Source organism: Hemitrygon akajei, chromosome 6, assembly GCF_048418815.1.
Source record: "Hemitrygon akajei chromosome 6, sHemAka1.3, whole genome shotgun sequence".
Taxonomy (NCBI): Eukaryota; Metazoa; Chordata; class Chondrichthyes; order Myliobatiformes; family Dasyatidae; genus Hemitrygon; species Hemitrygon akajei.
Window position 1 is genome coordinate 142,225,382 of NC_133129.1, and position 27,188 is coordinate 142,252,569.

The window sequence follows — 27,188 nt, forward strand, 5'->3', positions numbered from 1 at the left end:
CTGCAGACTTCAGAGTGACTCTTTATATATTTCCAATTGGACTCAGTATTATACCCTAGACAACGAAAGAGCTTATTTCTGAGTGATTATTAATGTACCTGCGTTTTAGATTGAGTATTGACGCATGTTATCTGAATGTTTGGATTAACCTTAATTTTTGTGCCCCTTTATTAATAAAACTTTTGAAAATAGTACCATTGGACTTCAACTGACATATCTATCTTTGCTGGTAAGTGAAACCAGTTACTGGTTTCATAACAAGTGGGGGCTCGTCCGGGATTTGACACCAAAAAAGGGGGAGGTCAGTCAATCGGGATTGTAAGTCAAAACAAAATAATTTGGATCTGGTACGCAGGTAGCCAGACAGAAAAACCAGCAAGGATGGACGTGTGTGAATTTATGGAAAGCGCGACTGTGGCGGCGCTAGAGGTGAGCACCAAATCAGACTTGTTAAATTTGGCGAAGGGGTTAGAACTGGAAAACGAGCAGGATCAAGCTGAGAGGCAAAGACAGCATGAAATTCGGATCAGAGAGTTAGCAGCAGCCGAGAGAGCGGCAGCGGGGAGAGAAAGAGAGAGGGAGGAGCTAAGGAGAGAGCGGTTTAATGTTAGTCGGGAGCTGAGAGTAGTACCTCCGTTCGAAGAGACGGATGTTGATAGTTATTTCTTGCTTTTTGAAAAGGTGGCAGTGAACCAGAAGTGGCCACAAGAGCAGTGGGTCGCGTTGTTACAAAGTGTGTTAGCAGGAGGGAGGATTTGGGCAGCCATGATGCCGACCCGCCGACCGGCGAGTACGGTGGCCCCGCCCCTAGAGTCCCAAAGCTATCGCGCATGCGCGGTCACACGCAGCCTGTCCAGAAAAGCAGTGAGCAGTTTAAATCGGGCCAGCAGTAATCTGGCCAAGATGTTTTTACCGACCCTGTACCATGAGGGTTCCGAGGGTGGAAAAACAGAAAGCAGTAAAGTAAAAGGGGGTAAGGGAGAGGAAATAGCCCTGCCCTTAGTGAAGAGAAAGGTCCTAGAGGTAGGAACTAAAGTTGAGAAACGGATAAAGTTGTTAAAATGTCCAGAGTTGGACATGGTTAATCTGTCTGGTTTGGCAGAATTGTTTGAAGAAGTTCAGAGTTCTAAAGGTGTTCTCGATGGTCCCGAGAGTGAAATGAGGGCAGTCTTAGAGAGGAAGGGTATCCTTGCTGTGGAGAAGTCAGCTGAAATGGCCGAGGAGGTTGTTTCAGCTCGCAGGGTTGCGCCTTCCCCAACGGGGGGCTGCCTAGAGAGTAACTGGAAGGATCGGGGGACGTTAGAATTTGAAAAAGGTACGGGTATTGAAAGTCTGGAAGGGGCCAATGTCCCGTTTGAGTGTGTCCAAGATGGGGGCGCACGTGGTGCTGAACCTGGTAACAGAGCTCAGGGGAAGTCTGAGGTGTTTGATTCAGGGGGACGGGGCGGCCGTCTTTGTGGATCAGATAGGGTTGGTTCAGTAGGAAAAGGGTTAACCTTGGTAACCGTGGGAAGTGTGAGTTCCACGGTGTTTGTATTCGAGAGTGGGGCCAAGGTTAATGCCGAATTTAAGGGGGGAATGAGGATTGTTATTGAAGGAAACGGAAAGTCTGTAGTTCCCAAGTCGAAGGAAGAAATTTTAAACCTGGCAGATCGCTCACAGAGTGAGTCGGGAAATAGCGGGGCCCCCCACTCTATTGTTACGCCAGGGTGGGGTGTGAAGAGGTTGCATTCGAAATGCTACCTGAAAGAGGAGTTGGAATTAAAAACAAATAGCCTGAAGGGTCTTGACAGTTTGGGGCATGGTGTTGAAAAAATAGCCCCGATGAACGAGGCGGGCGGGAGTTCGCCACGCCAAATTACTCAAAGTCCCAACGGGGGGGACTCGCCAGAAAAGAGGTGACGGTTAATGGGGATGCCATTTTTTTAAAACAGCAAAGCAGGTTTTTACGGGTTGCGCCAAAGCCTGTGAATAATAAAGACAGACCTTTGGAGACCTGCCGGCGAAGTAAACCGACCGAAACGATTAGTATTCGCATAAACTTTTGTAGATGCACCTAAGCTAAGATCACACCTCCTTAGTTATGTTGCTGAAGAAAGCAAATAAATAAGGTGGTTATTGAGCTGAAGTTTGATGCTACCAGGCGTTAGCATGGCACGTGAGGTTAAGGTATTAAAGGAAAGGGGCACTGTACTTGTTACCTGTTTAGATGCTGACTTGAATGTATAACTTGAATGAATGTTTTCTGTAGTGAAAAGAAAAGCTTCTGTATTGTATTAGATTCAAAATTTCTGTAAGACTGTACCACTCTGGGTTTTGACCGCTGGTAAAAACCTTTTTAAGAGGGGAGGTGTTATGATACCAGCCCCCTCCTTTGTGAGAATTGCAAGAGCCCTAGTGAAAGGGGGGTCAATGACCCGAGAGAGAGAGAGCAAGAGAGAGAGAGAGACAGGCTGAATGGACACAGGAAATGGAAAGACAGCGATGTGCTGGATACCGCATTCCACTGGGACAAAAGCTGGTGACTGTGGCATTGTTCTCAGGAGACACCTGGGAACTACAGACGTGCCAACTCGCAGGGACATTGTAAAGCCCTCGGGCAAAGTGGGCTGGTTGAGAGAGAGATTGCATCACCTGCAACCTGATTGACACCTGAGATCCCGTGAGGCAGTATAAAGAAGGGTCTGAAAGAGGATGACCCTCAGACGCACCAAGGAGACACCAAGAAGCACGATACCGCTTCCCATGGGAACGGGAAGCCATTTTGAAATAAGCCACGTGCGTTAAATTCCGAATGCGGGGTTTGTGGCTGGAACCAACGGAAGATCGCTTTTAACTAACAACGGGGAAGATCGCTCCCCTGATTCCATGGATGTTTTGGGCAAGTTTTTCCATTTATCTCTCTCTCTCTCCAACACGTGAAACCAAAAGGGAAAAGCCTGCAGACTTCAGAGTGACTCTTTATATATTTCCAATTGGACTCAGTATTATACCCTAGACAACGAAAGAGCTTATTTCTGAGTGATTATTAATGTACCTGCGTTTTAGATTGAGTATTGACGCATGTTATCTGAATGTTTGGATTAACCTTAATTTTTGTGCCCCTTTATTAATAAAACTTTTGAAAATAGTACCATTGGACTTCAACTGACATATCTATCTTTGCTGGTAAGTGAAACCAGTTACTGGTTTCATAACAGCAGCAATACAGGTAATAATGAGAAGCAGATGAGAGACGGAGTACTCAGTAATACAGGGGTCAGAGTAGAGCAGGAGTGTGGACAGGAGCGCATGGTAATACAAAACCACAGACTGACAGCTAGGGGGAAACACACAAAAAGACAGAGTTCAACTGGATGTACTGACAGATTTGTGTTTTGTGTTTCATCTGTTACTCTGTTTCTTGTTTTCATTTAGTCAGTTACTTCCTTACTTGTTTTCTAAATCTGTTGCATGTTTACTGTGTCTTAATATGTCACTTTGTTACTTGTTTCCCCATATGATTGGTTTAGGGTGACCCATTTCATACTGGCCGTATGAAATTTGAGTTGAAATTTAGTAGAAATTTGGACAACTTTGTTCTTGATATGAGATGGCCACATTTCAGAGGGAATTTAGCACTTGGGGAGCAATTCTTGTAGTACTGTTTTTGTTGTATTTTCTAAATATCCAGTGGCTAATCAGGAGCGAGTGCATTTGTATCTCCCTACATTACAGAATGGCAAAGTGTTGGATGGTGATTTGTGGTGGGAGATCATGTGGTACATTTCTGGGGACGGTGTTCAAATTTGCACACTGGATTAGCAGTCAGATTGCTGAATATGTATGAATACTTACCTCATCAAGGAAGGGATGCCACTGATATTGATCCTTTCGACAGGGAAAAGACTGTGAGGGAATTATTTGGTTTCTCAGATTTTTGTATTCTGTTTTGGGGGAGCTGGGAGTGAGTAGTCTTCCAGCCAAACCCTGACCCAGAGTATGGTAACAGCCTTAAAGAGACTTGAGCCTCAGTAGCCTTGGTGGAGTGAATGCTTTAGGGGCTGGTATATCCCTATGTACCATATGTATAATTAGAATGTCCTGATTCTTAGTGATTTCCCCACCTGACAGTTGGTGTAGGTGGTATGTTGAGTACAGGAACAAGGTGCAAAGTGGATGGCAAGTGTGAGAAGGAGCAGTACCCTTGGATAGCTGTGTCTATGCCAAATGGTGTTATGAAGTTGGGCACTTACTGGATATGCAGTCCCAAGCCTACCTGTGGTTCTCATAGGGTGGTGAGATTGATATGTGGTGACCTGGATGAGCACCTTGCCCATGCTCATCAGTAAGAAGGCTATGACAAAGGAAGGATGTTTTGAATGATAGGCTTTCTCAGCATGGCATGACCAGACTGTCCAGGAACTGATTACGATGGCCTTGGATTATCTGTTCACAAGGGAAGGTGGCACTTGTCCTGTTATTGGTTAAGAATGGTTATTGATGGGTTGGTGAACATCACTCATTTCTCAGAATCTGTGTAGAAAACTAAGAGGGGGGCCAGCTTATTGGCTATTACACTCCAGGGTGGGGCTGGTGGAATTTTGGGGCACAGGAGGGCTGATGGACTACTGTAGTACACTGGGGGTGAGTATTGGGTTTACAGTACTTGGTATTGTGCTCTTGTGATTTATATATAACATAGGAGTCCATGAAATCCAACCCTCAGACTAGTATGACTTTGCATAGTAAACTGTTAAATGTTTTCATCACCATTATTGATTACTTTCCAACATTATGTTGAATTTATTTAATTTGTATTACATTTACACAATATTAGCTGAATGTACTGAGTCTTGTTTTAAAAAAAAATAGACCAGACAAAATCAATGTTCATCCAAAGCTTAATAGAGAAATGTGAATTAGTGGAGTGTTATTTATATCTACTATCTAATAATTTAATGAAGGGAACACTGAGTTATTCAAGTTTGCCTTTGATATGAAGGTAGACATACGAAGGTAGTTATATTCTGATGAGAAACACAGTGTGGCCTCCTCTATATCAATGAGAGCTGATGTAGATTGGAGGACTGCTTCATCAGCACCTTCGTTCTGACTACCACAACAGGTTGGTTTTCCTGGTGGCCACCATTTTAGTTTTACTCCCCATTCCCATTTCAACATGTTGATTAATGGACTCCTCTATTACCTCAACGAGGCCACTCTAAGGTTGGAGGAGTAACACCTCATATTCCATCCGAGGAGCCTCCAACCTGACAGCATGAACATTGATATCCCTAACTTGCACTAATTCCTCCTCGTCTCCTTCTCTGTTTCCATTCCCCAAATTGACACCTCACTTATCCCTTTTCTTCTCCTCACCTCCCTCTGGTGCCCCTCCTCCTCCTTCTCCCGTGATCCATTATCTTTCTTTCCCTCTTTACCTTTTTCACATATCATCTCCCAGATTCACACTTCATCCCCTCTCACTGATCCACTAAACATCCCCCCTCACCTAGCATCTTGTATTTATCACCTGCTAGCTTCTATTCTTTCTCTTCCCTACTTATTCTAGCTTCTTTTCAATCTCTTTCCAGTCCTGATAAATCATTCTTGTTCTAAACATCAGCTGTTTATTCTTCTGCATGAATGCTGTGTGACCTGCTGAGTTCCTTCAGCATTTTGTGTGTGTTACTCTGGATTTTCAGCATCTCCAGAAACTCTTGTATCTCTGATGGGAATGTTTGGACTCAGCAGTAGGAGATAGATAAATTAAGTAAATGAGTAAGAATGAGGGAAATGGTATTTAATGTGGGCACTTATGAAATCATGCACTTTGGCAAGAGGAATCAAAAGGAAGACTCTGATTTAAGTGAAGAGAGTTTACAACTGGGAGGAGTATAGAGGGATCCATGTGTTCCTGTGCACAAACAGCATGAAGTTAGCAGGCAGGTGTAACAAGAAGTGAGAAAGGCAAGCAGCATATCGGTCTTTATTACCAAGAAGTTTATTACAGAATACAAAGTATTGGTGAGGCTACACCTGGAAGACTGAAAAAAGACTTCCTAGCATTGGAGGTAGCCCAGAAGAGATTGACTATGTGAATATCTGCAATAAAAGGGTTTCTTATTACAAATGGTTAAAGCAGTTCAATCTTTAATCTTTGGAGTGCAAAAGAATATGGCGTGCCACAAAACTCGGAAACCACAAAATCAGAGGGCAATATGTTATCCTTGACCCCAAGGCACTGCTTATGAAGTAACAAAGTAAAAGTAATTATTGATTATTGTATCTGAATTTAAAATACAAAACGTTGTGTCCACAATTAACGAATACATTCCAACATTTCAGATAGGTTTACCTAATTTAATTAGAGTTTAATTATCAGACTACTAGTGTCTTTTGTTTAAATCACTAAGATGGTATCAGTAACCTGTTAATAGTTCATTCAAAACCGAATTGAAAATTGTGATGAAAATGTTAACCCATGAGAATCTTAATAAGACTAGTGGATAATATTACAGGAGAGAAAAAAAAGGTATTCTAATTCTGATTAAATTTTTAAAAATTATTATAATTTAAACTTTGAGTTAAGCTCCAGATAACATAGATTTTAATAAATTATCAACAGATAATTAAGCATTTTATTTTTCATACTCTAGTCGACCTTTATAAACTGAGAAAAGCATTACCTTTAGATTTTTTCTTGCAGATACAAATTCCAAAACCCAGTACACAAAGTAGCATGACAATGCCAATGATAACTCCACCAGTCAGCTTAATAATATCGTGTCCTGTTAAAACAAGCACAAGTTTTTGAAAACTTGAAAATGAATAAACTATGTAATTTACAAAATTCATGAGAATGTTTTACTAACTTATTCGACTTATCAGTTTGATTTATCCCCTGCATGAATTAGTGGTACAAATCATATGAATTATATTTATTTTCAAGATGTGAAATAGCTAAAGATTGACACTTTTATGAATGAATGTTACATGTGTATTTGGGCTGATTCTAATTGTTTCGGTACTATGTTTTTATTGGCTGAAGCAGCTACCTCTTGCAATATTTTTATTAGTTTCTGCATAGAGGAATACAGAGTACAAGATATATTATAAGTCAAAAGAAAAAATAAAATAATATCAAATATATTGTATTAAAATACAGTTATAATCACAAAATCCTGTATTGATAAAAATCAAATTAAATTGTAATATTGAAATATAATAATTTTGTTATACAGAAAAAAATCTAAACCCACTACCAAAGTCAAAGCTGTTAAGAAAAGCAAGAAAAAAGGGGGAAAAAGACCTTGTCATATAATAAAATATATTATTAGCCACCATCTGTACTTTTACAACAAATCAAAGGTTTTGAAAATAACTCAAAAATGGTCCCCACAATGTATAAAAGTTTTGGCTAGGTTCAAAAACTGAACATCGGATCTTCTCTAAATTTAAGTATGACATAACATCCCGTAACCTTTGAGCGTGAATAGGTGGAACAGCATCCTTCCATTTAAGCAAGAGCGTCCTCCTAGCTATAAGTAAAAGCCAAAATATGCAAATCAGGAGTCTCCAAAATAAAGTCTCTTCCTCCAACAATAACCAAATAATGTGGTCAAAGGGTTAGGCTTAAAATTTATCTTGAAAAGTACTGGGAAAGTTTGGAGTACTTCCCTCCAGTATCTTTCAAGGCTCGGGCATGTCCAACATATATGAATTAATGAAGCTTCTCCATTATTACATCTATCACAGAAAGGAAATATATCCAAATTAAAACCAGATAGCTTATCTTTAGACATGTGACCCCTATGAACCACTTTAAATTGTAAAAGGGAATGATGGGCACATAACAATGAAGTGTTAACCAATTTAAAAATTTCATTCCAAGTTTCCTCCCAAATTGAAGTCTGTAAATCTTGTTTCCAAAGATTTTTAATTTTGTCTATAGGAACGTTTCGCATTCTAAGCAACATACCATAAATATTGGATATTGAGCCATTATAAAAAGGTTTCAAATTAAAAATAATATCTAATGTCTTTATCGGAACTTATAGGAAATGTATATCGTTGAGAACGCAGTAAGTCTCTAATTTGTAAATAATGAAAGAAATGAGTTTTGGGTAAACTATATTTAGCTGACATTTGCTCAAACGAAAGAAGACTTCCTCCAACAAACAAATCCTGGAAGTATTTAATACCCAATCTATCCCATTCTTTAAAAACTGAATCGTTCATTAAAGGTTTTAAAAAAAAGTTAAAACAAATGGGACTAGTCAAAGAAAATCTCAATAGACCAAAGAATTTCCTAAATTGTACCCAGATCCTCAAAGTATGTTTAACTACCAAATTTTTAGTTAGCTTACTAAAAGATAAAGGGAGTGAGCATCCGAGAAGAGAAATAATAGAAATTTATTAACAGAATTAGCTTCTAAAGAAATCCATATCAGACCATCCTCATGGTTAATATAATATGTCCAAAATGTAAGATTTTGTATATTGACTGCCCAATAATAAAACCTAAAATTTAGTAAAGCTAAACCTCCATTCTTCTTAGATTTTTGAAGATGAACTTTATTTAGTCGAGAATGTTGGTTTTTCCATACATGTGAGAAGATATAAGAGAATCGAGAGAATCAAAAAAAGATTTAGGAATAAAAACAGGTAATGCCTGGAAAAGGTATGTAAATTTAGGAAAAATGTTCATTTTAATAGAGTTGATTCGGCCAATCAAGGATAACAAAAAAGGCGACCAGTTTGATAGTATCCTTTTTCAAAATTCAGTAACGTAAGAAAATTTTCATTAAATATGTGTTTATAATTCTTGGTAGTTGTTACACCCAAATAGGTAAATTGATTTCTTACAATTTTAAAAGGAAGGTTAGAATTAATTGATGACAAATTATTCAGAGGAAAAAGTTCACTCTTATGCAAATTCACTTCGTATCCTGAAAACTGGCTAAAATGGGAAAGTAGAGAAAGCACAAGAGGTAATGAAGTCTCGACATCAGAAATAAAAAGCAAAAGATCATCAGCATAAAGCAAAACTTTATGAATAGTCCCTGTCTTAGAATGCAAGTAATATCATTAGATCCTTGAAAAGCAGTGGCTAAGGGTTCTAAAGCCAAATCAAAGAGCAAAGGGCTCAGGAAAGAACCTTGTCTAGTTCCACGTTGAAGTTTAAAAGGTTTGGAATACTGAAAATTAGTAAGGGCCCTTGCAGAAGGAGATAGATATAGTAATTTAATCCATTGAATAAAATCAGGCCCAAAATTAAATTTTTCTAAATTTTTAAATAAATAATTCCATTCTACCCAATCAAAAGCCTTCTCAGCGTCGAAAGAAATCACATATTCTGATATCTCCTTAGAAGGGGAATAAATAACATTTAATAATTTTCAAATATTAAAGTGGGAATATTGATTTTTAATAAATCCCATCTGATCATCAGAAATGACAGATGGTAAAATATTTTCAATTCAATGGGCCAGAATTTCAGATAGGATTTTATTATCAACTTTGAGTAAAAAAATTGGTCTGTATCATGAGCATTTGGTTGGGTTTTTATTCTTTTTAAGAATTAGCAAAATAAAAGCTTCATGAAAAGATTGTGGCAATCTATCCAACTTAAAGAAGTCCAAAAAATCTGTACATAAATGAGGTATAAACAGTGAGGAAAAAGCCTTATAAAGTTCTGCAGAAAATCCATCAGGACCCGGAGCCTTCCCCGAGTGCAAGGAACATACAACCTCGGCAATTTCCTCATACAAAATAGGTTGATCCAATGGTTTTCAGTTATCAACAGAAAGTGTCGGAATGTTTAATTGATCTAAAAATTTATTCATTACAGTGTTATCTTTGGGAGGGTCAGAACTATAAAGTTTAGAATAAAATTATTTAAAAATATCGTTTTATTCTAAATGGTCAGTTGTCCTATCACCATTAGCTTTACAAATTTCTTTAATTTGCTATTTAGCTATAAAGGTTTTTAACTGGTTAGCCAATAATTTACTTGTTTTGTCTCTGTAGATATAAAATTGACTTTTATCTTTTAAAAGTTGAGATTCAATTGGATATGTTAAAAGAAGATCATATTTAGTTTGAATTTCAACATGCCTTTTATATAAAGCAGGATCTGGAGCCAAGGCATATTTTTGATTTAATTGTTTTAACTGATTAGCTAACTCAATTCTCTCTTTATTAGATTTTTTCTTGACTCTTGCAGTATAGGAAATAATTTGACCTCTAATTAAAGCCTTAAAGGCATCCCATCTAATAAGACTAGAAATCTCTTGCAAAGTATTCTCTTCAAAAAAAAGAATAATTTGTCTCTCCAGAAATTTTAAGAAATCTCTACCAGATAACAAAGTTAAATTAAAACACCAAAATCTGTTTATTAGAGGAAGACCAGGGAGATTTATGGATAAAAGCACCGAAGCATGATCTGAAACAGCAATTTCTTTGTATTCACAAGATCGAACTAAAGGAATCATTTGACTATCAATAAAAAAGTAATCAATCCGGGAATACGTATGAAAAAATTAAAACTCCCTATCTGCTGGATGTACGAAATACCATACATCAACAATACCAGCATTTCATTAAAAAGATTGAATAAACAAAGAGGGTGGCATGGCTTTACCTAACTTTCGCTTATATTATTGGGCAGCTAATATATGTTGTGCTACCTTTTGGTCTTTCTTCCACGGCCAGCCCGAGTGACCTAACTGGGTGGCAATGGAGTTGAGCTCCACTAAAGAATTATCTATCTCTGCACTTCTTGGCTCTGCACTCCCTAGTAGTCTGCCCAGATCAATAGCTAATCCTCTCGTTAGACACACTTTGCGTATATGGGCTCAGTTCAGGAAATGCTATGGCTCCAGGGGTTTTCTGTTTCCAGCCCTGTCGCACATAATCACCTTTTTTTACCTACTACATACGATTCAGCATTCCATGTTTGGTATAGGAAGGGCATTAGACATTTTGAAGATCTTTTCATTGATAATCACTTCGCCTCTTTTCAGCAGCTCTCTGTTAAGTTCAATCTGCCTAATGCTCATTTTTTCAGATATCTCCAAATCCGACACTTTATTGCTCCTTTAATTCCTAACTTTCCTGAAATGCCTGCGAAAAATGCTATGGACCTATTTCTTTCCATCAATCCACTAGGTAAAGGTTCAATATCAATTATCCGAGATAAACTAGCAGCCTTAGGACGGGCCCCTGGGGATAAAATTAAAATGGCCTGGGAGCAGGATTTAAATATCTCCTTATCCGAGGAGAGCTGGGACTCAGTTCTCAAATCGGTTAACTCAACCTCTCTTTGTGCTCGCCATTGCCTTTTACAGTTTAAGATTGTTCATAGAGCCCATATGTCTAAATCTAAACTATCTCGATTCTACCCTAGCATTAGTCCGCTCTGTGATAAATGCAAGAGGGGCATGGCCTCTCTCATCCATATGTACTGGTTCTGTCCTAGTTTAGAGAAATTCTGGAAAGATGTCTTCACTACGTTATCGTGTATTCTGAATCAGCGCCTAGAACCAAACCCCTTAATTGCTCTGTTCGGTTTTTGGGGCGAGACAGATTTATGTCTGGGTCCGACCAAATGCCGAATATTATCCTTTGCCTCTCTCCTGGCTAGACGCTTGATCCTCCTTAGATGGAGAGATGTTGCCCCGCCCACTCATGCGCAATGGCTTAATGACATTATGGCCTGCTTGGACCTCGAAAAATTTCATTATTCAGTTCTCAATTCGGATCTAAAGTTCCATAAGGTCTGGGGTCCTTTTATCGAGTACTTTCATAACCTTCCTCTTGACTAGGGGTTTTGTTTTTTTTTCTTCTTCTTTTCGGTCCCTTGCTTTCAGCTCCCTTTTTTTTCTGGTAGTAGGCATTATTATCCTCTGTTGCTAAGTGTATTCACAGTCTGGGAGTTTGACTGTTCTGACTTATACTCTCTATATTGTATTGTGGTTGGTCTGGAGTTGTTGTTTTTTCTTGTGTTGTGGGGCTTGGGGAGGATACTAAGCTTACTTGTCTTTAATTTAGGTGCTTTTTTGTTAATTCTCTTCCTTTGTAGCATATTGTTATTGTATGCTTAATTTTGCACTGTATTAATGTTCCTCATTGGGATTTGGGGTTTTTAATTTGTAAAATGTTTTGAAAAACTAATAAAAAAAAGATTGAATAAACAAAGCTGATTTATTAAGTGTCGCTGTTTTAAATGATGACCAATCTAAAACTGGATCTAACCAACAATTAAAATTTCCTCCCGTCACCAATGAGTAAAGGCTCAAATCTGGCAGAAACGAAAAAAAAAATGCTCAAAAAATCCTGGACCATCTGCATTCGGAGCATACTGTTACGCCTGTGCCCCAACTCTGAGGGGCTGAAGGGTACAAAGTAGCCCCCTCCTTTTTGAGAATTGCAAGATCGCTATTAATTCAGGTCAGGAGACCCAGGAAATGAGAGAAAGACACGCAGAATCTACAAGGGGTTTGGAATGTCCTGGCCCCTCAGCGATACAAAGCCATGGGAAACGGCCATTGTCTCTTGGAGATGGAATTGTGTATTGAGCACTGTGCTATTCATCGAAGCCCTCAAGGAATGAGCAATGTGGGCTGTTTGGGGGATGGCATCATTCCAACCTGATTGACATCTGAGACCCCGTGAGTCAGGATAAAAGAGGGTCTGGGGAACAACCCCTTTAGACGCACCAGGAGAAACACTAGAAATCCCGTGACAGCATTTAATAGCGACAGCCGGTGGAGGGCCCACGTGTGTCCTTTCCCGTTGCCCGGGATTGAGGCCTTACCACGGAAGATGGCTTAGCTAAGGAAGAGATCACCACCGACGACATTTCGAAGGATTGACATCATAAAAAGGAAAACGGGCAAGTTCTAAAAACATCGTCTCTCTCTCCAACCAAAAGCTGCAGCCTGAATGAACTTGAGTGACTTTTATATTTCCATTGGACAATACATTATCCCCTAGACAACGATAGAGCTATTTCTTATTGATTATTATTATACCCGCGCCTTTAGATTTAGTATTGACGACGTATATTAGCTGTATGTTTGCATTGATATTATTTTTGTGTATTTTTATCAATAAATACTGTTAAAAATAGTACCATCAGACTTCAACGGACCTCTGTATCTTTGCTGGTAAGTGACCCAGTTACGGGGTATGTAACAATAAATATTGGCAAATACCATTAATTTATTATCTAATTTTTCTGACACCGTGACAAAACGCCCATTAGTATCAGACACTACTTTATGTTGGACGAAGGGGTCTGTATTATCCATAAAAATCGAAACTCCTCTAATCTTAGCCTGGAAAGAGGAGTAAAAATGCAGTCCTTTCCATCTACTGAGAAGACGTAAGTTGTCACAATTACGTGCATGTGATTTTTTGTAAAAAAAAAAAATCGGGGCCTTAAGTTTTTTAATATAAGCAAAAATCTTATTCTGCTTCACAAGGTGATTTAATCCTTTCACATTAAGACTGAGTAAGTTAATAGTATGACTCATTATTAATACTATTCAATAGAGAAATTAAAGTATTAACATTAAAGTAATAATGTTTAATAACATTAAAACCAAACAATAAGCCTTGAAATAGTGTAACCAAGCAACAGATTTGGCTAACATCCCAAAACAGCTCCCAGAAAAAGACCCCCCCTCCACTCCCTCCACCAAAGTCAGAAAACCAGCCTAAAGATAGCTGGCAGCTACAACTAATGACATCACCCTCCCAAAACAACCTGCTGATTTGACTCCTAATTAATTCCAAGGTCAACTGTATTCCAGGCTAGACTAAATACTGGCCAAAAAACAAACTTAGCCCTCATAACAAGGACACAAGTAGATTAACTATTACAGTTTCAAAACAATAGAATGAAAAATACACAAACTAAGCCATATTGATTAAAAAAACCTCTAGAAAAGTGTATGAAATAATTAAAAACTTATCAAAATTCATAACATATAATCACACTCAGTATTAACTCATTAAAATCTTATTCTCTTAGTAAAGCATTTAAATCACAAGGAAGCTTAGCTGCGAAGGTTCACCAAAAGTAAGAGAAGCAATTACTCATATAGCAAGATACTAAACAGTCAATCCATTGTCTTTAAAAAATCCTGGGCTTTTCCACTGGAGCGAAACCATTCTTTAGAACCATCTTGCAGAGTGATTCTAAGATGAGCAGGATAATGATACTGCTTTAAACCTTTGTTAAAAAGTTCCCACATAATCTCTTTGAATTTAGCAAGCTCGTTCAAAACCTCGAGTGAAAAATTCTCAACAATCCTTAATCTTCTGACCCTTGTAATCAATCATTCCTCTTCAACGAGATTCACAAAGCAAACATTCCTTTCTTTGAAATTCATGAAAACAAATTAGAACTGATCTGAGCTAGGCTCCCATAAGTGGTCCAGGGACGGGCGATCTATGAGCTCGACCGATCATAGGTGCAGACGGTAAGATTTTAGGAAATAATTGTACCAAAAAGCTTGCAAAGAATTCAGTAGGCTGATCACCTTCCGTTAACTCTTCAAGACCCAGAATTTGTAGGTTATTTCTTCTGCTTCTGTTTTCTAAATCGATAATCTTCTGTCTTAATTTCTCATTATATTTAGATTGCTTTTCACAGGTCATCCATTCTTGCATCCAAAATCGTCAGAGTTTCTTCATTCTCTTCTATTCGTTTACCATGCTCAGTTAAGGTTTTTTTGAATAGAATCCAATTTTGTGTCCATTAGTTTAAATTTAGATCTAAGTTGTTGGAACTAGTTGGAAGATTCTATTTTGTGTTTTTGAAGCAAATCCATCACAGAATCCAAAGATGCTGGGGCATCTTCTTCTTTTTAGTATCTTTGGCACTCTTCATACTCATAGTAAAAAATATCACGTTTAAAAGTGAGGTTTCAAAACAAATTGGAAGCAGTGAAGTAAGTGAGATAGGAGTGACTGCATGAAGCTGTTGCTCCATTCACAACCAGCAGCTACCTATAAATATTTCTATCTCTTTGGACATTTAAATTAGAGGCAAATTAGAATCAATCTCAAATAAGCCATTTTCACATCTTCTGTATAAACAGTGTGATTGCTGGTTGAGCTGATAGTAATATTTGCTCCATAATCAACGTACATGTGTGAGGATTATCAGGGAAGCTTGAATATTGTAAGACAATATTTTTGAAATAAATTCTGTATACTTTTCCAATTGGATCTTACCTTTAGCCATTTTGTTTGCCAGTGTAAAATTTCCATGGAACGTCTTGTGCTTCACTGTACAGATGTACTTAGCAGAACTACCCACCATCGGTTCTACTCGTACTTTAGTGGTAAGACTAAATGTCCCATTTAGGTCCATAACAATATCTTCAACAGACTGATTTTTTGAAATAGCTTCCACTTTTTCATCTAGTACTTTTAACCATCTGACTGTAATTTCCTCTGGATAAAATTCCTTCACTTCACATATTATAAAGTTCTCCTTTTGCATAAATACATTGACTTCTGGTTTGACTGTGGAAGAGAGAACAGAATAAGTTCATGATTAATATATATTACCAAATACTCTAGTTTAGAGCTTACTGACATCAACAATGAGGGACCAGAAAACTACATTCTATGCATTCAAGCTTCAAGCTGTTGTTCTTTTTATTTACATATTTCTTACTTTTTTTTACTTTATCAGTTAAAAATGCAGTGGAGTGTCTACATCTTGATGCAGAATGTAGGAGGTAGGAATTCAAGTGAAAAGGAATCCCAGAGAATTGGTGCATAATCTTAAGCACTCTGACAACCTTAAGGACATCAAGATCAGTGAGAATAGTGATCTTTCAGTCCACAGTGGGGGTGGGGAGTCATTTGGTATAATCTCAGCCAAAACACTGGACATTTGGGGCATCACGGTAGCATAGTGGTTAGTACAACAGTTACAGTACACACAACATGAGTTCAATTCCCACCACTGACCGTAAGATGTTTGTATGTTCTCCATGTGACCTGGTGGGTTTCCCCCAGGCGCTCTGGTTTTCTCCCACAGTCCAAAGATGTACTGGTTAGTAGGTTAATTGGTTACTCTCAATTGTCCCATGATTCAGCTAGGGTTACATCCGGGGATGCTGGGCGGTGTGGCTCAAAGGGCTGGTAGCACTTATTCCACGCTCTATCTCACATAAGTAAAAGTATCCCAACTGCTTAATATTGAAGTTAGGAGGTTAGGACTGTAAGTGGTAAGAGTGGTGATGATAATAATAGCACTCACATCTACGACAATGAAATGCTTGGAGAAGTTGGTTATGGCCAGAATCAATATCTGTCTCAAAAAGGACCTGGACCCATTGCAATTTGCCTACCACCACGATAAGCCTGCAGCTGATGCGACCTCAGTGGCTCTCTATGCAGCCTTGGACCACCTGGACAATGCAAGTACCTGTGTCGGGATGCTGTTTATTGACTGTAGCTCAACATTTAATACCACCATTCCTACAGTCCTGATCAGAAAGCTACAGAACCTGGTCCCCTGTGCCTCCCTCTGCAACTGGATCCTCAGCTTCCTAACCGGAAGACCACAATCTGTGCAGACTGGAAATAACATATCTACCTTGTTGACAATCAACATAGGCGTACCACAGGGGTGTGTTACACCCATGACTGTGTGGCTAGGCACAGCTCAAATGCCAGCTATGATTTTGCTGATGGTACAACCATTGTTGGCAGAATTTCAGATGGTGACGAAGGGGCGTGGGGGTGAGATATACCAGCTAGTTGAGTGGTCTCACAGCAACAAACTTGCACTCAACATTAGCATGACCAAAGAGCTGAATGTGGACTTCAGAAAGGGGAAGACAAGGGAACACAGACCAATCCTCATAGAGGGATCTGAAGTGGAGAGAGTGAGCAGTTTCAAGTTCCTGGGTGTCAATATCTTTGAGGACCTAACCTAGATGCAAAATATCGCTGTAGCTATAAAGAAGGAAAGACAGTGGCTACATTTCATTAGGAGTTTGAGGAGATTTGGTTTGTCAACTAAAAAATGTTCAAACCTCTACAACTGTACAGTGGAGAGCATTCTGACTGTCTGGTATGGGGGAGGGGGCTACTGCACAAGATCTAAGTAAGTTGCAGAAACTTGTAAACTTAGTCACCTCCATCATGGGTACTAGCCTCCGTATATCCAAGACATCTTCAAAGAGAGATGCCTTAGGAACACAGCATCCATCATTAAGGACCCTCACCACCCAGCGCATGCCCTCTTTTCATTGTTACCATCAGGAAGGAGATACAGAAGCCTGAAGGCAAGCACTCAGTGATTCAGGAACAGCATCTTCCCCTCTTCATCCAATTTCTAAATGGACAATGAACCCACGAAAACTACCTCACTATTTCTTTTTATTTCTGGGGTTTTTTTGCACTATTTATTTTTAACTTAACTATTTAATAAATAAATAATCACAACACACACACACACACACACACACACACTTACAATATTTCATGTTTTTCTCTATATTTATTTATCACGTATTTCATAGTAATGCTGCCGTAAAGTTAACGAATTTCACGACATATGCCGATATTAAACTTGATTCTGAATATTGATATTAGTAATTATGATAGCAACAATGTCAAATCCCAGTTTCTCTACATCAGTGACATTACATCCTGTTTATATTACCTCAGAATAACTGATGTGATCAATCTCACTCAAACCAAATGGAGTATCTGAATATGTAATAGTCAAGTGTTGTTACCACTTTCACAATTACATGTAAGAAACAACCCAAGTGGCAAAGTCTGCTAAGTTGTATTCCAACAGTGGAGTTAACTTTTTCATGAGATTAGAGGTAAAAATAGTCTCTGCGGAAACTTCACCACAAAAAAAACTCCAGATAATTCTCTGTATTGTGTCAGCCATTGAAATCTATGGACTGAACATTGTTAACATGCATAATGCCACAATCTCTTGATTGCCACTCACTCATTGCAGTTGGGATCACCACTCATGTTCAAGTTAATTATCATTCAACCATACATGAATACCCATGAAAACAGCAAAATGAAACAGCGTTCCTCTGGGATCAAGGCATAAAACACAATACCCGCAGTCATACACAGCACAAGGCACATATTGCACATATAGATAGCAGCAAACATACAGTCACACAAGAATATAGATAGAGAGAGCTCACTTCCCTGAGTGACACGTCCTATAAATACTGTTGCTGATATGGACAGGCAGTTCTCAGCAGTCCGAAGATGGGAGGACCCAATCCCCAAATACAACAATGCGATCCTCATAGAGAAAGGCATTAATTAAAAAGAATGACCATGTATTTATGTACACACTCTAAAGCACTGCAATTTCCCAAGGAATTCTGAATCGAAATCATTCATTATGGGAAATCTTTCTGATGTTTTATTGAAAATGCTGGAGTTTACACACTGAAGTATGCAGAAAAGAGAGGGCCTGACATTATTGAATGGAATTGAATTGAGCTGACGTTATTTCTTACATCCTTCACATACATGAGGAGTGAAAATATTTACATTACATCTCCGTCTAAATGTGCAATGTGCAATCACAGTAGTTTATAATAATTTATAATAAATAGAACAGTCAATGTAACATAGTGTGTTAATCAGTGTGAGTTAATCAGTCTGATGGCCTGGTGGAAGAAGATATCTTGGAGCCTGTTGGTCCAGGCTTTTATGCTCCGGTACCATTTCCCGGATATTAGCAGCTGGAATAGATTGTGGTTGGGATGACTCAGATCCCCAATGATCCTTCAGGCCCTTTTTTCACACCTGTCTTTGTAAACGTCCTGAATCATGGCAAGTTCACAACTACAGATGTGCTGAGCTGTCCACGCCATTCTCTGCAGAATCCTGCGATTAAGAGAGGTACGGTTCCCAAACCAGGCAGTGATGCAGCCAGTCAGGATGCTCTCAAATGTTCCCTTGTAGAAATTTCTTAGGATCTGGGGGCCCATACCAAACTTCCTCAATCGTTGCGTGTCAGTGTGCAAAAGTGATTCAATTCTAACGTTACAAAATTGGAACTCCACTTATTAGCCAAAGCTCACATTTGAACAGATCTAACTGGCCCATGACCTCCAATACAGACACCAAATATGAAGCCTTCATTTTATGTCAGTCTAGAAAGCTATCTTTATTTGAGTTGCCACAGTAGGTAAAAGGCTGGCTCCAAGGCCAGATAGCTCTGACACACAATCCAAGCACATGCAAACACCATAAAAATATAACATATATGCTTCATAAAAATATAACGTATATGTTTCACATGAAGCATGATGGAGTGGGCCAGTGGCCTACTGGACTAACACCTCCATCACTTGAACTGTTGTACAAGATGTGATTGGGTATCAAAATTAGTAATGGTCTACTGCACACTACACAAGATTGTTACTTTTTAGAGCCAAACATTATCAAATGCAACATAACAATCAGTTGAAGGACAAGAAGAAGAAGATCAAGGCAAGGATAAGGAAGAGGAGAAGGAAGAAAACAGAAACACAGACAGGAATCCCTTTCCTTGGGATGCCTGTCCAGAATTAATCTGACTGATATCAGTAATTACAACTCTAATTCCCTATTCACAGACACATCTGGGAGCAGACATCACAGTATCTGGTTGTTTACATTGCAAAGTCATCAGCAAATAAAAATGACTAATAATGTTATTAACGAGTCTTTGGCTGTCACAGCAAAGTAAGAGATCTTTGTTTTACCTGAAACAAGCATTGTTGAAGTCTTTTCATCTTTACTTGGGGTGACATAAACAGTGCAGGTATAATTTCCTTCTTCATTAAGTTGTACTTTAGGGAGGTAAAGGGAAGCATTTCCATTCTGTAATGCATCTTCAAAAATCTGTGCACCTCTTCTCTTGGGGTCATGTTTCCCTCCATCAAATATATACAGGTCCGTCTGAGATGTTTGAGATTTGTAAGACCATTGAACAGCTACATGCCTGAGATCATATTCTGGTTTACTGTATATGCATTTTAGAAGAACATCTTCATTTACTGATACTTCCAGTGGAGAGGAAAATATCTCCACTTCCAAAGCACCTGTAAAATAAGTTAAAGTAGTAAGTTATTGATCAGCTTTAATATCACAAATGGATGTAAGAATACATGATGAATGCTTAAACCATTTGTTGTTCAAACATGGTAGATTTGACTGGATGGTGAAATTACGAAGGTTTGGGACAAGCTAGCTAACTGGTCACAAAATTGCTTTGGTGGAAGGAGTCAGAGGTTGGCGGTGGAGACTAACAAACAATATGCAGGAAGAACTCAGAGGAACGAGTAGTATCTGTGGTAGAAAAGGAATTGTCAACATCTTGGGTCTAAGCTCTACATCAGGAAGGATGTTAGTGGATGGCTGTGTTTCAGAATGGAGGCCTGTGACCAATGTGAATGCAATCCAATCACCCTCTGATTTTCTTTCTGCTGTCTTCTGCTGTTCTGCATCAGCAGATATCGAAAGGGGACTATGGCTGAGTAGTAGGAGGAATCACAATAAAAATATGCTGTTTTCCTTATGTTGATGTAGGTGTTATGGACATGTCGGAATGGGAATTGAAGTGGAATTAAAGTGGGTGGCCACTGAGAGATCCTGCTTTTTCTGGCAGATGGAGCATAAGTGCTCGGCAAAGCGGACTCCCAATGTACATCGGATCTCACCGATATACAGGAGGCCACACCAGTAGCACCAGACACAGTATATGACCCCAACAGACTCACAGGTGAAGTGTCGCCTCATCTGGAAGGACTGTTTGGGGCCTTGAATGGTAGCGAGGGATGAGGTGTAGTGGTAGGTGTAGCATTTGTTCCGCTGCAAGGATATGTGCCAGGAGGGAGATCAGTGGGAAGGGACTTTTCCTACACTACATCGATGACTGCATTGGTGCTGTTTCCTGCACCCATGCTGAACTCGTCGATTTCATCCACTTTGTCTCCAATTTCCACCCTGCCCTGAAATTTACCTGGTCCACTTCTGACATCCCGCTCCTCTTTCTTGATCTTTCTGTCTCTATCTCTGAAAAGAGCTCATCTACTGATGTCTGTTACAAACCCACGGACTCTCACAGCTACCTGGACTACACTTCCTCCCATCCTGTTACTTGTAAGAACACCATCCCCTTCTCTCAATTCCTCCGTCTCTGCCACATCTGCTCTCAGGATGAGGCTTTTCATTCCAGAATGTAGGAGATGTCTTCCTTCTTCAAAGAAAGGGGCTTCCCTTTCTCGACCATCAATGCTACCCTCAACAACATCTCTTCCATTTCATGCCATCTGCTGTCACCCCTTCCTCCTGCCACCCTACCAGAGAAAGGGTTCCTTTTGTCCTCACCTACCACCAAACCAGCCTCTGCATCCAGAACATAATACCCCATAACTTCCACCATCTTCAATGGGATTCCACCACCAAGAACATCTTTCCTCCCCCCACTTTCTGCTTTCCCAAAGGATCGTTTCCTACACAACTCCTTTGTCCATTCTTCCCTCCCCACTGATCTTCCTCCTGGTACTTATCCTTGCAAGCAGAGAAAGTGCTACACCTGCCCCTACAACTCTTCCCTCACTACCATTCAGGACCTCAATCAGTCCTTCCAGGTGAGGTGACACTTCATCTGTGAGTCTGTTGGGGTCATATACTATGTCTGGTGCTCCCAGTGTGGCCGCCTGTACATCGGTGAAACTCAATGTAGATTGGGAGAGTTTCACCGAGCACCTACATGCTCTATCCGCCAGAAGAAGCAGGATCTCCCAGCAGCCAACCATTTTAATACCACTACCCATTGCCATTCCAATATGTCCATCCATGGCCTCCTCCACTGTCATGATGTTGCCACATTTAGGCTGGAGGAACAACACCCTATATTCTGTCTGGGTAGCCTCTAACCCGATGGCAGGAACTTCGATTTCTCGAACTTCCAGTAATGCCTCCCTCCTGCACCTTTCCCCATCCCATTTTCCCTCTCTCACTTTTTCTCCTTTCCCGCCCATTGCCTCCCTCTGGTGATCCTCCTTCCTCTTCTTTCTTCAATGGCCTTCTGTTCTGTTCTATCAGACTCCCCCTTCTTCAGCCCTGTACCTCTTTCACCAATCAACTTCCCAGCTCTTTGCTTCATCCCTCCCCCTTCAGGTTTCACCTATCACCTTGTGTGTCTCTCTCCCCTCCCCAATGTTTTAAATCCACTCCTCCAGATGATTGATAAGTTTGTGGCCTAACGTAAAAGGAGATGAATTATACAGCTCTTGTTACATGCATGTGCAGTTCAACTCTTTGAGTGATTATGCAGAAAGTTTTAAGTTAATAACTCATCTCCTTCTACCTTCGGCCACGAACTTATCAATTACCCCATGCTGTCGACCACTTCTAGTGGTCCAAGACGCCGACTTCTACAAAGAAGGGATCCGTATGCTCCACAACCGCTGGACTAAGTGTGTAAATGTAGGAAAAATAAATGTGCTAGGTTTTCTAAATTTGACTCCTACCTTAGGCCACAAACTTATCAATCATCCCTCATAATTTTTCCTCCTCTAAACTTAAACCTATGCTCTGTAGTTTTAGACTCCCCTAACCAGGACAATGGGTTTATCCATGCCCCTTGAGTTATAAAGTCACAATTCAGACACCTTCACTCCAGGGAAAACAGTTCCAGCTTCTACAGCCTCTCCTAATGAAATTTCTCCAGTCTTAGCGATACCTTTGCAAATTCTTTTGGTGCTGTTTCTTGCTTATCATATACCTGCTATAGCATGGCAAACATAGAACACTACAGCACAGAAACAGGCCTTTTGGCCCTTCTTGGCTGTGCTGAACCATTTTTCTGCCTAGTCCCAGTGACCTGCACCTGGACCATATCCCTCCATACACCTCTCATCCATGTACCTGTCCAAGTTTTCCTTTAATGTTAAAAGTGAGCACACATTTACCACTTCATCTGGCAGCTCATTCCACACTACCACCACTCACTGTGTTAAGAAGCTCCCCCCCCCCAATGTTCCCTTTAAACTTTTCCCCCTTCACCCTTAACCTATGTCCTCTGGTTTTTTCCCCCCTAGCCTCAGTGGAAAAAGCCTGCTTGCTTTCACTCTATCTATACCCATCATAATTTTATATACCTCTATCAAATCTCCCCTCATTCTTCTACGCTCCAGGGAATAAAGTCCTAACCTATTCAACCGTTCTCTGTAACTCAGTTTCTCAAGTCCCGGCAACATCCTTGTAAACCTTCTCTGCAACCTTTCAACCTTATTAATATCCTTCCTGTAATTTGGTGACCAAAACTGCACACAATACTCCAAATTCGGCCTCACCAATGCCTTATACAACTTCACCATTACATTCCAACTCTTATACCAGATGGCACACAAGTTCCAGGAGCAGTCTCACTAATATTTTGTAAAGATGCAACAGGGCATCAGAACTCATGTGCTGAAGTAAGGCATGCCCAATGCATTCTTTGTCATATAGTATACCGGTATACTATCAGATATAGTATACCTGTCAGGGAACTACTTTATGTACTCGTACCTCTACGCCTCTCTATTCCACAACACTCCCCAGGGCCCTGTCGTTCACTGTGCATGTACTGCACTGATTTACCTTTCCAAAATGCATTACCTCAGACTTCAAACATGAAACGTGAAACATACTGTAGAACACCACAGCACAGAGATGTTGTACCAATCTTGTAAACTATTCTAAGATCAATCTAACCCTTCCCTCCTCCATAGCTCTCCATTTTCCTGTAATCCATATGCTTACCTAAGAGTTGCTTAAATTGTCTTAATGTACCTGATTCTACCACTGTTATGTTTTGTAATTCCAAACAACGAAAGGATTTTTATTCCCTCATGTTGTGGGACGGATGTAAGATATAAACAAACAAATAAATAAACAAAATACTAATTGAAAGACAAGCAAGGGCACTTGAGAGATGCGTGTAAACTTTACCTAGTTAAATTCCACCTGCCTTTCCTTTGCTCATTTTGCTAGTTGGTTACGTTCCTGAGATAATCTTAGACAAGCTCCTTACTGTCTACTACACTAATTTTGGTGTCACCCACAAACTTACTAATTGTGCCACCTATCTTCTCATCTAAATCATTAATATACATTCAGTGGCCACTTTACCAGGTATCTCCTGTACCTAATAAACTGACCATTGAGTGTCTGTTCATGGTCTTCTGCTGCTGTAGCCCATCCTCTTCATGGTTTGACGTGTTGTGCATGCAGAGATAACTTTCTGCACACCACTATTGTAATGTGTGATTATTTGAGTTACTGTCGCCTTCCTGTCAGCTTGAACCTGTCTGGCCATTCTCCTTTGACCTCTCTCATTATCAAGGTGTTCCCACCCACACAAATACCACTCACTGGATGATTGTTTGATTTCATACCATTCTATGTAAAGTTTAGAAACTGCTGTGCATGAAAATCAGGAAAGATCAGCAGTTTCAGAGATACTGGAAACACCCCATCTGGCATGAATAATTATTCCACTGCCAAAGTCACTTAGGTCACATTTCTTCCCCATTTTGATGCTTGGTCTGAACAACAACTGGATGTTTTTATGCATTGAGCTGCTGGCACATGATTGCATTTGTGAGCAGGTGTACAGGTCTACCTAATAAAGTGACAACTAAGTGTATTCAACAAATAGCAGAGGACACAGCCATCAATCTCTCAGCGTACAACTGGTCATACCAACTTATAGAAACCAAAATGGAATGAGTTTTATCAATACTATTTTGAAATAATAAACTTACACTGTCCTACAAGCGTCAATAATCCTGAATTTTTATTTAAAACGACACTTGCATCAGCATGAGGACTTTTCTCAGATGAAAATTCCCTAGCTCCAAATTTGTTAACTTGCAGAATGCCACATTTTTTCACTCACATTCTAGTACAAAACCTCATCATGCTAGTAAACTACAAGCACCAAGGTCACAATATTTGCTATCATAACTCAGGGAGTCAGATACTTTGACATTGACAATTACAGCACTGTGTAAGACATGTCAGGCAAGAGATGGGCAATTTGAACAAGGCCAAGAATAATCTTTTATATGGAAGCATGAAAAGGAAGAGGAATGTCGGCTAAGGTACATCCAGAAAACTTGCTGCTGATTTGGAAGAGTTTCTTGGGAAAGTCAGGTTTTTACCAACGAAGACCTCTTCAGTTCCATGCACTTTCATTACACAATGAAATTCTATCTATTGTTCACTTACTCAAGACACCAAGAAATAATTATCATTGACTAATCCTCAACCATTTAAGTACTATAGAGTTTTAAAAATTAGTAAGAAAAGATAGTGACATTATTACAGTACACATTAATAGGTACCTTTATGATTATGCATTGTTAAGCAATACTTTTACGTTAGTAATTATTAAAGGAATAAAGGGAAATATACAGAGAAGATATACATTCATTTTTATGCATACATTCATGTATGCATACATTTAAGATTCTGAAAAGTGTAAATTAAATAATTCTGAACCAATGACTGGAATTATAAGCAACACAACTGACATAGAGATCAAATTCCACCATTTGTGTGATTTTCTTACGTATAACTTACAGATTTTGAATTTGGTAACAATACAGCATGGATTTGTTGATATAATACAAGATATATTTGCCTGAAATTGTATACAAAGTGTGGTATAAGGAAGAGGAAGGAGATTGTGAAAGCATAAACTACCTCTCTTGTTTGTAATATTTATATTTTGATGAGATTTTCAGAATCCTTAAACATAGTTTAATGGTGCCTTGAAATAGTTGGAAACTTTTTTTTAATAGTTTTTAATTAATAATATCTGAAATCTTTAAAATTTTGATAAATCACTAAGATCGACGCATACTGTGCCGAGAAACAGGTTTTACAAGTGCTTTGGAAAACCGGCCTAAATGAAAGCAGCAATTCATGATCCACATTTGATTGTCCAGGCTAACAATGTTTTTTAACTTTGACCCAAGAAAATGCAAAACTTCTGGCATCTTACCTGAATATAAAATGGAAGACATCAAAAGGGCAGACAGAGTTAAGATTCCCATTATTAAAATAGAAGGTTTTCTTTCCTGTGCAGCCCGTTCTTGCAGCCCTTTAGTTTCAAAAACTTCTTAGTTTCACTTTCATCATTTCTGCACTTTGGTTTGTGGACTATAGACTGAAACAATATATCAATGAAGTCTGAAAGATATTTTATTCGTGGAGACATCAAAATGGTAAAGTTTTTCTGACTGATTTCCGTCAGATTGTAAATATCTACACAACAATTCTTTAAACCACCCTCTAGAGATATTTCTGGAATGACGCCCACATTCTTCAATACAGCTGAACTTTCTTTGCCTCAGTTTGGTAGATACAGAATCACTTACTAACACTGAAAGAAAACATGTTCTGGCAGGGCAGGCAACACTGAGTATTGAGAATTGCCCTTTTTTTGCTGATGATCACATGTACTGACATTCACCAATTTAAGCAATATGTAAGTTTGCTCGTCACACCACTGCCAAATGAAAAGTGGTAATGAATTGCCATGTAGGAAGGAGATTGAAAATCTGGCTTTATAGTGTCACAACAACCTCTCTCTCAATATCAGCAAAACCAAATGGTTGATTATTGACTGCGGGAGGAAGAAATTGGAGGTTCATGTTTCAGTTCTCATTAGGAGATCAAGGGTAGAGAGGGTCAGTAACTTTAAATTTCTGGGTGATACCATATCAGAGGATTTGCTCTGGGACCACCTCATAAGTACCATTGCAAAGAAGGCATGACGGTGCCTCTAGTTTCTTGGAATTTTTTTCAGATTCAGTATGTCATCGAAAACTTCAACAAACATCTATAGATGTACAGTGAAGAGTATCCTAGCTGGTTGCATGAAGGCCTGGATTGGAAACACCAATGCCTGCCCAATTACAGAAAAGCCTACAAAAAGCAGTAGATACAGCCCAGTCCATCTCAGGCAAAACCCTCCATACCACTGAGCACACCTACAAGGATCACTGCACCTCCACCAGCCAAACTATGTTCCCTTCTCATGGCTGACATCGGAAAGGAGGTACAGGAGCTTAGGTCCCACTCTACCAGGTTATTACCCTTTAGCCATCAGGCTCCTGAGCTAGTGTGAATAA

The 27,188-nt window shown here is 39.3% G+C and overlaps 1 protein-coding gene across 1 annotated transcript in view; it reads right to left on the reverse strand.

The window, feature by feature from the left end:
* LOC140729543 (uncharacterized) overlaps positions 1-27,188 on the reverse strand; it is a 113,076-nt gene that overhangs the window by 62,440 nt on the left and 23,448 nt on the right. Inside the window, exons 4-7 of the mRNA XM_073049387.1 lie at positions 26,057-26,221; positions 19,758-20,096; positions 15,232-15,525; positions 6,672-6,773 (exon numbers count right to left, since the gene is read on the reverse strand). Of these exons, the coding sequence (XP_072905488.1) occupies positions 6,672-6,773; positions 15,232-15,525; positions 19,758-20,096; positions 26,057-26,108 (787 nt within the window). The 5' untranslated portion in view covers positions 26,109-26,221. The remainder of the gene's footprint in view (positions 1-6,671; positions 6,774-15,231; positions 15,526-19,757; positions 20,097-26,056; positions 26,222-27,188) is intronic.